General features: G+C 49.7%; 2 protein-coding genes across 2 annotated transcripts in view; both read right to left on the reverse strand.

Moving 5' to 3' along the window:
- The window catches only part of LOC140328796 (intraflagellar transport protein 172 homolog), a 32,369-nt gene that overhangs the window by 5,392 nt on the left and 13,556 nt on the right, over positions 1-13,421 (reverse strand). The window contains 8 exon segments of the mRNA XM_072408643.1: positions 605-669; positions 1,169-1,298; positions 1,521-1,635; positions 2,776-2,875; positions 2,969-3,058; positions 3,557-3,701; positions 5,952-6,057; positions 13,135-13,332. Of these exon segments, the coding sequence (XP_072264744.1) occupies positions 605-669; positions 1,169-1,298; positions 1,521-1,635; positions 2,776-2,875; positions 2,969-3,058; positions 3,557-3,701; positions 5,952-6,057; positions 13,135-13,332 (949 nt within the window).
- LOC140327945 (intraflagellar transport protein 172 homolog) lies at positions 11,450-12,078 on the reverse strand. Its single transcript, XM_072407194.1, has 3 exons — positions 11,930-12,078; positions 11,721-11,812; positions 11,450-11,646 (listed from the first exon to the last, which is right to left on the reverse strand). The coding sequence occupies exons 1-3, from the start codon at positions 12,036-12,038 to the stop codon at positions 11,557-11,559; spliced, it is 291 nt and encodes a 96-aa protein (XP_072263295.1). The 5' UTR covers positions 12,039-12,078; the 3' UTR covers positions 11,450-11,556.

Consider the following 13,421-nt stretch of genomic DNA (forward strand, 5'->3'; position numbering starts at 1 on the left):
GAAGAAGTAACGGAGATATGAAAGGAAAGGAGAGAAGGAGGAGACAAGAATGGAGAAACTGATGAATAGACATGAAGAAGACAGATATGGATCATAGAAGGGATTGGGATGACAATGATACAGGTTAAGAGGAAGAGGGAATAAATATAGAAGGAACAGGGATACAGGCAGGACAAGAGATAGAAATGATAGAGAGCAGAGAAGATAAGAATAATCAAGGAGAGGAAGATGAAGATTGAGTAATGAAAACAAAAATGATAGAACTAATATAGACAGAGAAGATAAAGACAGATATAGTAATGGACATAAAGAAGATAGAGAAGGTGGTCGAGATGAAGAAGAACATGGAGAACGAGAAGTCAGAGCTATAATGTATGGGATAGAAGAGGGATGACCAAGTCACCTTGGAACAGATTGCTCACATAATATTATTAATAATAAACAGGATTTATATAGCGCCAACATATTACACAGCGCTGTACATTAAATAGGGATTGCAGGTGACAGACAGACAGTGACACAGGAGGAGGAGAGGCCCTGAAGAGCTTACAATCTAAGAGGTGGGGAAGCAGCACACAATAGGAAAGACTTCACAGACACTTACATGAGAACGGCTTCTTTAGGTTTTCCGGCTTTAACAAACTCAGCTTCAGCTTCACTGAACTTTCCCTATGAAAAGAGTAATTTGCAGAAAAGTCAACCACAGTGAGGATAGAGGGAAAAAAAGGGATTTGTTAGCAGAAAGCTCTTTAGTTGTTCTGTTCTGGCCAGAACATCTTTTGGTTCACATTATCTTCCCTGATCTATACAATGAATGGCGCAGTGAAACCCCTCATAGTCCTACAGAGTAAGATATCGGCTCCTGGAGGATCCAAGCTACAGGACCACTGGATCAGAAGGCTCCTAGCTGGAAGGCCAACAGAACTAAATCTGAACTAGTGGAACAACAGACCCGACAGTTCTGAACTAGAGGAACAATAGATCCGGAGAACCACAACATCTGAAGTATCCTAGCTGAAGGACCATATGACGTAAAACTGAACTAGAGGAACAATAGATCCGGAGAACCACAAGACCACACACCTGTCAGGGATTATAGCCTCTTATCCCAGTGGTGCACACTCCGATCACAGAATATACAATCACACACAATGTTATGTCCAGTTACCTCATCCTCCAGGAACATTGCATATTTCAGGTGGATCTCTGGAAGTTTTTCTTTCATCGCCAGACGGCCCAATTCAAATGCAAAGTCAAATGTGCTAAAATAAAAGCAAAAAGGGCATACACCTACCCTCCTGCCCCCGTACCGTGATCTACCCACACCTACCCTCCTGCCCCCGTACCGTGATCTACCCCTGTACCGTGATCTGTACCTCTTTGGGTCGGCTACTAGGTTTGCAGCCAGCAGGTGGCACTCTACATTTATATTTGCATTTTTCAATTCTCCTTAGCTTCCTTGCTGTAAAGCTTGTGGTTTACAGACCTCAATAGCTGAAGCTGATTTTACATCCCTATACAATCCCTGTACATTGGGCTCCAAAGCCTGGGAATCTTTTAGGGAAGTCTCCACCTTCTGTAGGATGTAGGTACTCTGAGCCACCTCCTCCCACACATCAGCATTGGTCAGTGAACCTGCCAATCATCATATTTAGTCAATAACAATGCATTGCAGTTGGCAGAACAAAGCGGAACCACACTGAACCCCATTTATCTGTTTCCCCACAGTTATCTGCACTCCTGTGACCCTCCGATCATCCATGGGAACCTCACCTGTGACACCATCTTTATCCAGCACAATGGACTCATTAAAATTGGATCTGGTAAGGGCCCGGCCTGCCAGCGCCATGTGTAATCTTTTCTCACGCACTGTACACACATTTCTCATTTTATTTCGCACCCCTTCCAATGTCTTTCATATAAACCGCACCCAGACTGGAAATGTGCAGTAGGTGGGCTGTAGTGTTTAGGGGAAGCATTACTGTGCCCCGGGGCAGTAAGGTCCAGTGATCACCGGCAGGAAATGCCCCTATAAAATGCCCCCAACCTCTCGGGTTTACTGACCGCTTTAGAATTTGTGGATCTTTGCTGATCGTCCTCTGGATTGGGCAGTTGTAGCTGGGTGATTTTAGATGCCAATGGGTGAGGCTATGAATGTGATGAGTAAAGGAGGGATGTGGGTGCCGTATAAGCGCTGGGTCCCAGGTTCGAATCTCGGCCAGGACACTATCTGCATGGAGTTTGCAGGTTCTCCCCGTGTCTGGATGGATTTCCTCTGGGTACTCCGGTTTCCTCCCACATTCCAAAAACATGCAGTTAGGTTAATTGGCTTCCCCCTAAAATTGGCCTTAGACTGTATAAATGATATATGACTATGGTAGGGACATTAGATTGTGAGCTCCTTTGAGGGAGTTAGTGACACAATTATGGACTATGTACACCGCTGCGTAATATGATGGCGCTATAAATACTGTGTAATACTAATAATAGACCCGATATAGTCGTCATGCTCTGGGCTGCCTGTAAACTCACGTCAGATGGTTATAAAACCTAACCTATCCACTTAGTAATAGAGAACCTTACATATCCTGCTTCCTGATCACACATTTATAGGACATCTCACCTCTCAGCTTCCTCTCAGTGGCCCTTCTGTCACTTAGTTCATGGTAAATTCTTTTGTTTTGGGATTTTTGGGTCTCTCAGGCACCTTATGCCAGCCCGGCTTCTGCTTATCCTTGCCCATAGTACGCTCCCCTATTATTAATGTGACGTCTTACCTCTCAGCCTCCTTGTAACGACCCTGCTTCTCCTGCTCCTTGGCCTGGGTGATGTACAGAACTGACACATCCTCTGGGTTCATAAACCTTACTGCCAGCTACAAATAAAAGGACACAAACATCACTAACCTCCCACCAATCATCTGTGTTTTGTATCATTGACTCCCATATGAAGCCATGATGGGTCATACCGCATGTGCCTGTTCCCAGTGACCAACTTGTGTGTACATATCGATGGCGTCCTTGCTTCTCCCAGCCTTAATGTACAGCTGTTCAGCCATCTAAAAATATAAATAAAATATATATAAAATCCGAGATATGGATGGAGGGATGAGGGGAGGCTGAAGGGTAATCATGGATTGCTAACAGGAAAAACTTGTAACGTAAAGTAATCTCAGTAATCCTATTCTACATTTCACAATTACAGCACAGTCATGCAAGGAATCAGAATGAAGGCAATAGATTCAATATATGTATATACACACACACGCAAACACACAAATAGCATGTTTCTGCCCTTGCAATGTCATTCTTATCATTCTAATACAATGTAAGCCTGCTCAGTGCTCCGTTCACTTTGGTGACTGTGTTGTCAGGTATGATCTTATGAATCTCCCTGTGACCAGTGACTGATGAATTCTTATTGGTCTGTAACACAAACCTGATACTATACATAAAGTAAGTCACATTACTACAATTCTTTCAATCATTATCAAAGCATATCCCTCATTTACTCTCAGTAATATGAGGTCACATTACTGTTGATGTCACAATCTGACCTCGTACTCCTGCACAGAGCTGTAATGTTGCGCTATCTTCAGGTAATATTCACTGGCAGCCTTGGGCTCCTGGATCTCCAGGATGTGGATGGCTTTCTTCCACTGGCGAGCTCCGATTGCGGCTTCAATGGCTTTCACCGAACATCTAATCAGAGACAACGACGAGTTACATATATTTTCAGCCAAACTAAAGCACAGAATTCAATTGTATCCCTTTTAGTGGATTTATTCAGTAGGTATAAAAGAATATAATATATTACTGTATCGTCCCCTGTATCCCCCCCCCCTGTATTGTACCCTTTATCATACCTGGCATTGTACCCGTATTGTCTCCTGTATCGTCCCCTGCATCATCTCTAGTATCATCTCCTGTATTGTACCCGTATAGTCTCCTAGTCAACACTCAGCCTGTTAGAATAATGTTCATCTTTCCTCTTCCCCCCCAGCCCCTCCATCTCTCATGATTTGTCTCGTTTTATTTCCTGCTTCGGCTGCTCTGTACCACACCAGTCTTTCATAGGATTTTTGCTAATGGTGAGATGAATTTTCAGCCTCTGTGTTCCTGTCGTTGCCATGTCTCTGTGTCCAGCCTGTGGCATTCACCCATGTAAGGCATTGCCGTTTCCTCCCAGGGGATTATGGGATACGGCCAGCCTTTGCTACATGAGTGACTGCAGCGCGGAGGTCGCTGGGTGTGCTTGCCTTACGTTCTCTCCTGGCTTGGCAGATGGGGCTTCCATCCTGGGGGTGTGCGCTAGATGTTGGGTGTATTTAGCTCCGTAGCATGTAGGAGTCCCCCCTCCGCTGTCTGCATGACTCCTATAGATGGCTTCTCTTTCCTTTCATCTTCATTGCATTCCTGCCCCTCCTCCTGGGGGCGGGCGGGAGAACGGCTTGCTCTGTGCTTTAGGCGGGGGTGGGTAGATAGATGACACATGATGTGGTGGTAATAAATCCGGGTTTATGGTCACTCCATGGGGATTATGGCAAATAGAGGTCTGGGGTCACCTCCAGCATGCCAGGGGTACAAAAATCTCTGCTCGGCTTGTGGCTCCATAATCGGAAAAATGCGTTCACCCTCCCCCAGGTTTCCATCTCGGGTCACATGGTGTGTGTCAGATCTCAGGGGTTCCCTGATTGGTGGCACGTTTATCACCCAATCCCCTAGAGATGTCATAGTCCTGGAGCCTGGCGATTGGCTGCTAGACCCCAGCACTGTCACCAGGGGGAGGTCACCTCTTGTCTGTTGTTGGGGGGTAAGTATTGAATGGTTGGGGTGTGCCCCTTCCAGTGATGGGTAGGAGCCCCCATTATAGGTCTTCGTGGTGTCCGATAGGCCAGGGTCATCTCTGTTATTGCTGCCAGCTGGGAAATCTGCAGCATCTGGCACTACTTACCTGGACACCTACCTGGTACTAGGTAATGTTAGAGAAGGTTGTGGCCTTGGGCTCCTTCCTGTGGCATCTATATATTAGGGGGGGGGGTGTGATGTGTGACCCCAGAGAGATGACTCCATGCTACTCCCTACTGGTCAGCCAGCTGTTCTACATTGTATTGCCCCAGAGCCTCCTGAATAGACATGGTGCCGTGATTCCCATGAGGCTTCCTATATAGGGGCCCCAGGTCACCTTTAATCCAGTGGTAATCAGGGACTCAGTCAGTCACCATTATGTGAATACAGGCCGGGGTTGGGATGTGGATGGATAACAATGTGGCTTCTCTTTCCAGTGGCTCCAGACACCATCAACAACCACGTCAAGACATGCCGGGAGGAGCAGAAAAATCTGCATTTCTTTGCCCCGGAATATGGAGGTAGGAGGGTCAGAGTTGTCATGTGACCACACGTGGCCCCTAACGTGGTATTTGGCTACACGTTATATGCCATGTGGAGGACTCTACATATTATAAGTGGCTCCCCTGGGGGTCTGGGTGCTCCGCTCACTAATCTCTCTCTTCTAGAGGTGACCAATGTGACTACCGCTGTGGATATCTACTCGTTCGGGATGTGTGCGCTGGAGGTGAGACATAGAGCGTGGTGCAGTACACACCTGGTCGGTGACCGACGTGAGGTGTTCATGATCTGTGGCATCCATCGTCCTCCATTATTATTCATTGTTCTGTGGCCAGAGAGAGGTCTCCACCCGACACGTTTCACTGACATTCGGCTTCCTCAGGGGTTGTAAGTGGGGGAGATACAAAAATCAGAAACCCCGGGAGATTCTCCCAGACACGCCCACAGCGGCCTCCATAGATCCCTGCCCCACCTCTGCGAGAGATGCTCAGCCGTTCCTTCGCCGGGCGAGGAGAACCTGACCATAGAAGAGACCTGGGACGGGAGAACAGACCCCACGGACTGTTCCAGTTCAATCAGTGGAGGCTCCCATGACTGGTTCACTTCTGTGGAGGAACTCCACCACGAGCTGTCCTGTCTACATTGCAGGGGGTGGTGCAGCCTGTGGTGGGTGCAGCTATAATCTCTGTGTCTTCTACAGATGGCGGTGCTGGAGATCCAAGGAAACGGAGAGTCGTCCTATGTCCCTCAGGAAGCCATAAATAATGCCATCCAATCACTGGAGGATCCACTGCAGAGGGTGAGTGCTTGGGGGGTGTGGAACTCGGCACAGGGGTGGTGGGAGCCCCTATAATGGCCACTGGAGGGGTACAGACCTAAACATCCCCGGCGGCCTAGGGGTGGTAGGAGACCCTTATATTGGGCACAGGGGGGTAAGGACCTAAACACCCCCTAGTGGCACGGGGGGGTAGTAGCCCCCTATAATGGGCACGGGGGGGGCCCTATAATGGGCAGAGGAGGGGTATAAACCTGAACACCCCCTGGTTGCACAGGGCGGGATAGTAGCCCCCTATAATGGGCACAGGAGGGGTATGAACCTAAACATCCCCGGTGGCCTAGGGGTGGTAGGAGACCCTTATAATGGGCACAGGAGGGGTACGGGCCTGAGCACCCCCTGATGGTGCAGGGATGATGGTGGAAGCCACTAATTGCCTCTTTCCCTGGCAGGAATTCATACAGAAATGTTTGGAAAGTGACCCCAGTACACGCCCCACGGCCCGTGAGCTGCTCTTCCACCAGGCTCTGTTTGAGGTACCGTCTCTGAAATTATTGGCTGCGCACTGCATTGTGGGACATCAACGTAAGTAGCACTTCCTGTGTACCACTTCCTGCGTGAGTTCTCTACGATTGGGAGCCACCCCCAGCGTGTTAGCAGAAGGGGGGAATTCTCCTTTAATGGTCACACGTGTCTCCCCTCCCCCCCCACAGATATGATCCCCGAAAACGCCCTGGAAGAGATGACCAAGAACCGCGATATGAGCGCCGTCATGGCCGAGATCGCGCACAGCGACCGAGAAGGTGTCCGCATGATGTGAGTGACCGGAGGGAGGATGGGGTGTTGTACCGGGGGGGGGAGACGTTTGGGGTGATAGTCCGATATAACGTGACTGTATGGTGGAGTCGCTGGGCCGTTTGAAGGTCCACTCCCCATGTGCTCGGACACAGCACCCCACACACACGCTTCATACAATCTGTAGCATGTGCATAGCGTGTGCCGTCCTCACCTTTGTTCTCTTCCACAGATACTCCCAATCACCGGCGCTAGAACTGGACAAGTTCCTGGAAGATGTCCGGTAAGTGGGGGAGCGGGTTGGGGGATGTTGATGGATGGTGTGCGTCCCGGGACAAATTGCCCCCCTGTATACACAGCTCTTGTATCCTGCACACACGTGATCTGGTAAAGTCTTCGGGTTTTTCCACCAATGGGTGTACCAGAGCTTCGTTCCTTGCAGCACCGGGGTTTGGGGTTCATTCCCTGCAGGATATATGATCTGTTTGGAGTTTGTAATTTCCCCCAAAACTGCCACCCCAGCCACTGATCTGCAGCAATTCCACAAATCTTTACGGGCCACGTGAGGTGCGCTCGCCGCGCATGGGCCGTGTATTCTGTGATCTGACGTGTTGTCTTCATACTCAATCTTCCCACCCCCAGGAATGGTATTTACCCCCTGACTGCCTTCGGGATTCCATGTCCTCAGCAGCCCCAGCAGGAAGTGGTAAAATCTCCGGTTGTCCCACCCTCAGTGAAGACCCCAACCCCGGAACCCGCAGAGCTGGAGACCCGCAAGGTGAGTACAGGAGAAGCCCCATCCATGTGTTATGCAGACATTTGTCCCCAGAGCTGACAATCTATTTGTCTTGCAGGTGGTTCAGATGCAATGCAACATTGAGACCGCCGAGGAGGGGGCCAAACACCACGTAAGGGGCCACAGTGTGCTGGGTTCAGGGTTCTCCTCTGTTCCCCATTCATTGCACAAACCCCCCTTCAATTCACCCCCACCCTCACACAGAAATGCCCCCCATCCAATCCATCACCTACCTAGAAATGATGTCCAATTCCCAGAATGCTCTGTGGTTTCTGTCCCCACCTTCCCTATTGCCCCCACTTCCTACAACTCCACATTCCCTTTCCTGTATCTCTGTACCCCAAACTCCCAGAATTACCCCCCCATATCTGTCTGACCCCCCTCCTATTCCTACAACTCCACATTCCCTTTCCTGTATCTCTGTACCCCAAACTCCCAGAATTACCCCCCCATATCTGTCTGACCCCTCTGTCTGTCTGTCCACAGCTGACTTTGTTCCTGAAGCTGGAGGACAAACTGAACCGACATCTAAGCTGTGACCTGTTACCCAGTGAGTATGGTGGGGGCAATTGTAATAAAGGTGTTGTGAGGAGCATTGGGAGGGGGCAATAGATTCAATGGCTGGTGGGGGAGTTGATTTGTAGTACAATGAAGTCCTTTTCTCTCCACAGATGAGAATATTCCGGAGCTGGCGGCAGAGTTGGTGCAGTTGGGGTTTGTCAGTGAGGTAAGTCCCTGGGGGGAGATTTCTATGGCCGTTACTCCTCGCCTGCACAAATTTGTGATGATTCTTCTGGTTGGCCATTTACTTGTTGTGTCAGGAGAGGGGTGGGGGATGGTGAACGTAGCAGGAAGTGGGCGGAGTCTGTGAATTATGGGCGGGTCTTTCTGGTTGTAACATGCGGTTTGTCTCCCCCTGCAGACAGACCAGAGTCGCCTCACCTGTTTACTTGAAGAAGCGTTCAGCAAATTCTTCTTCGCTCTGAATGGCAATCTGACGGCGGTGACGGTGTCGTCCTAGCAATCACTGCGTCCCGTGGTCACCGCGCAGCCGCCGAGCCTCCACCCCGCACTTTCTGGAGGTCATCCCAGCTGCCGGCAGATACCTCACCCCGTAAATCCACCGCTAGGAATGCCAGACCCTGCCGGCATCGTACCCGGAAATGGCGGCAGCCGCTCTGCCTTCTGTTTACACGAAGAAAGCGATATGAAAATGTCCGACCCGCGCAGCAACGCCCTCTGTTGGAGGGGAGGAGCGATGCATGAGAATGGAAAGGATAGAGGCGTAGTTTTGTGCTGCAGCCCCTCCCACGTATCCTCTCTGACGTGTCATTGGGTGATGGGACAGCGGTATGTCTATGGGCCCCGGTGGAGGCGTGCGTCACATCATACATTTCATCTAGTGCCGGTATAGCTCTGCCGTTGTAGTAGCGCCTCCTTGTGCTCAAGCCTTAGCTTATCTGTGTAATGTTTACAGCTGAGTGGAGATCGGACGTTTCAGATCCAGCGGCCCCTCTGTGTCCCGGTGGGGTGGGCTGAAGACGGTTGTTTATGTTATGAGCCCGAGACGGTTACGTTTGGCGAGGTTGCGCCATAGAATGCGTCGCATGTATGTGAAGTAGGTGACGGTATGTGTGCGGGCGGTGGCTCAGTGGGCGTGGTTTGTCTGGGCGCGGGTCACATGATGTGCACGCTGGATCGTAGTTTCGCCACGCTGTGAGGTGGGGGGGGGAGGAGACCCAAATTATTTGACGCTCTTAGCTTTGCACACTAAGTAACCGAATTTCCTTCTGTGACGTCATTTTTATTTGTAACTAATACTTTGTTTTCATTTTTCTGTAAATAAACTTGAAGTTTGTTGTATTTATACGCTGTGTGGGTGTTCCGTATCTGCCCCTGGGGGAGGGGAGTGGGGTATTATGTGATGATCATTGTGCAGCCCGGGGGTAGAATGGTTTTTTGCCGCCCCAATGATTGTTATGACAAGCCAAGTGTTTCTGACCAGAAAGCCCAGCACGATCCCTGGGGACAGGAGATCCCTATCGGGGTGAAGAGGATGAAAAAGATCAGGAAAAGCCTTCCAATGAGAGGGGTCAGAGGAGTCGTGCACAGAATTTAGATTTTATTGGGTAGCGGTCATGACATCAGAGATGACACGGCTTGCAGCGTGCTGACAGTGACCGACCGTCTACCCCGTGTGGTGTCTGGGAGGTAACGCACGTTGGCATTGCTGAATCCTGGCTGTGTTCTTCACAGGACTGGGCTGTCAATATTCCCCGGTATACTCTCTATCATAAAGGTATCTGGGGTATGTTTATTTCCCTGGTGGGTGAACTTGATGTCTTTTTTCAACCTAACCTACTATGTAACTAGTCCGCACTCCCATCAGTCACCACCAGCCACAATTCAGGGAGCAGAGGCTGCCATCTGCTGGATCATTTGCCGTACTACACGTGCCATACATCCTAACCACAGAGTGACCCCTATTGTGAGGGGAGCACAGGAGGGGTTCTGTATCGTCCAATAGCTTGGTTCTGTTCACTACACTGGGGCAGCAGCTTCATCACGATTGGACGCTCATCTTATGAGCAATTTAGGAATCAGAGATCTCGCTGTTTTTATGAGGCTTTTCATGGATTTGTTGACAATTTATTTCCTGGGGGTGGGGGGACATGAAAATTTAGAGAATATACATAGAGGCAGGAGGGTGTCTATATGAAATCACCCCGCCCCAGGGCTGTAAATGCCCCAATATAGGGTAACCTATGAAGAGAAAAATCACAGCAATGAGCGGAGTGTCACCACCAGAGAACCAACCACAGCGGCAGCCGTGAGAAATGCACCACAGACGCTGTGCAGGGTGACGGGTCCAGTCTTTACAATTCGTGGCCACGGGGATGGGCAACAAAAAGTCCCGACTTTGCCAGCACCCAATCCCGGATACTTCATTACCTGAGGATGCCCCGTGCCCCTCCTCCCCCACAGAAGGAACCATAGGGCGCTCAATACCCACATGGTGAATGTTGGGATCCTGCAGACGGCTTTCCTTGGTGATATTTCATGATCGGTGAGCACAGCTACATGTAAAATGTCTCCTGCGGGTGCATGCCGCGATCCCGGGGGTCACCATGAGCTAAGCATCCCCTGCCATGGGTACCTTCTATGACATGGGCCCTCTGACCTATTACAGTGTTTTCCCCTTTTAGCTGGGTGCACCGTCCGGCACTTTGCAGTAACCACCCCATGGTTTGTGTGTGCTTACTACCCAGCTTGTGGGGAGAATTCTGCTATCAGTACCCCTAGGATCTGTCCAATGAGGGCCAGGCATTCCTAAGCCATGGCAGAACCACCTACACCATGTTCGTGGGGGATGTGAACCTGGGCTTTGTGCATGCAGGACCCGCATCAACACCCGACCTTCTCTACAGGGCCATGGACACGCCCTCAGGTGACAGTGCTAATGATTGGCTCGGTGCTGTCACATGTCCTCCATAATTTATAGTACCAACAGAAGCAGTGGCAATGTTTGGGTCTATTTTATACACATTCTTATTTTAGCATTGGATATCTTTCACAGAACCAAGATTATCTCCATCTCAAGGTCGGAGAGCTGCTGCCAATTCATTCATGTGTGGAAAGTTCAATTTGAGCTATTGAGTACTGTGAACAAGAGGACTGTAATGCCATGTGCGCCCCCTACTGGTTGCCCGGAGCATAAAACATTCAGCTTGGATATTTCATACATTGGAAATGTTTATTCTTAGTTTTGGCCCTATACAAAGGATGTAAATCTGTACAACCATTCAGAGAGTTCACTGGGGTCAGGTGAGGAGGGGGAGGGGTCACTGGAAGGAGAAGCTGGTGTTTGGGAGACCTCCGCACCATCGACTGATGAACTTCAGGACGTCCTGACACTCGGGGCTGTGGCTGGTCTGGAAAAGAGAAGATAAGTTATTTGGGGGGGGAGGAGGGGTTGACGGGAGAGAGAAGGGGGATGGGAAATCACCTTTATTGCCATCAGGAATTTATTCCAGTCTTCCTTATTGGCGGCTTTTCCTGGCTGTTTAAATTCCACTTTATTCCTCAGGACCGGGAACCCTGCGGAGAGACCACCAATGTCATCAAACTGGGAGAATGGCCTTTGTATTGTTACCATGACAACCCGAACCCCCAATTATTCTGACGGTAAGTGGTCACCGTCTACAATGCTCTCACCGGTGATCAGACACGGCAACGAATGGATTCCACTGGTTGGGGCCACAAGAGAACCTTCATAGGCGCCACGTTCATCCACAGGAAGAGTCTGCTCCACCCTCTGATCCATGGACACCGCCAGCACCCATTCCCTGACCTCCTCCCGCTTATCAGCCTGGGGGGGAGAAACAACGGGGTGAGGAGGAGGAGCTAGCCGCAGTCAGAGCCGCAGTCAGAGCCGCAGTCTCTTTGTGTCGCTCATACTCACATCTACCAGGTCCAGGAATCGGTTCAGGAAGATGAAAGCCGAACTCTGCCAGCCCAATCCCTGCAAAGGCAAAACACAGCTCACAGTGACCCCGGGAAGGATGGGAACATTCAGGGGAAGATGGGGGGGGGGGTAATTTTATTCTCATGCTGTGGATGTGTTGATCTATATGGATATCCCCCTTACTAATATTGGGGTTTACCAGCACACCCCCTATACCCAGCTATGATAATGGAAAAGCAGGTCAAACACAGGTCATTGCAGGTCAGACGCACCTGTCAGTGATTTCTGAAAAATACTAGGAGTCAGAGGATCAGTGAGGGAAAACCTCGACTGGATTGTTTTATAGAAATCCAATTACTTTTGTGGGGTCAGAAGGAAATGATCCTTACCCCCCCCCCCTAGGGGTGGTGTGTGTAGGGGCAGGGGGGCTAAATACTAAACATCCACCAAATGGGTACAAATACTTCAATGAATTTATTTTTGTCCTGGGGGGAAGGATCAGGAGGGGGGCTAATTAATAAAGCCACACCCCGGCCTTATCACATTAATGAAGCTCCACCCATATTTATAAAACCCCACCCACTGTGAGGCCCTGCACCGGAACCTGGCACAGGCAGAATCTCTATTTCCTGGCATGGCACTCAGTTACCTTGGCAGCCATTCCGGCCTCATAGAACGCCTTGTCTGCGGGGAGCAGCTCAGTGTGACGCAGCAACGAAATGCAGAGCTTGGCAGCCACCACATCCTGCAACATAGAATGTCAGCAATGAGATCAGTCCTGGGACAGTGAGAAGCACAGGACACATGAGGACAGTCCAGGGAGGTAAGTAAAGATCAGTTCTGAAAGTAAGTACACATCAGGAATAGAAAAGTGATGATCACATGGCTGGTTAGTGCAGAGCAGAGCTGGGACACTGAGGAGCACAGCACAGCTGAGGTTAGTATAAGAAGGTACAGATTAGGACTGGGACAGTGAGAAGAATATATCCATATAGTATCCATCTTCTTCCATATAGTAGAAGTTTAGGGACACTACTGACCCGAAGTTTCTTATCCCTGAACAGCAGCTTACGACCGGTCTCATTCATCTCCAGCCAGTCAATCTTGGTGTCATGGGTGACCATCCCAATATTATACCCAGAGAGAAGATCCACTGCCACAAACAATCAGTAAAAATGCAATCAGTAGATGGTACAGATGGTAAGGTACATCAACAGTATGTGGGTCAGACAAAACCTTAGA

This window comes from Pyxicephalus adspersus, chromosome 4, assembly GCF_032062135.1.
Source record: "Pyxicephalus adspersus chromosome 4, UCB_Pads_2.0, whole genome shotgun sequence".
Lineage (NCBI taxonomy): Eukaryota > Metazoa > Chordata > Amphibia > Anura > Pyxicephalidae > Pyxicephalus > Pyxicephalus adspersus.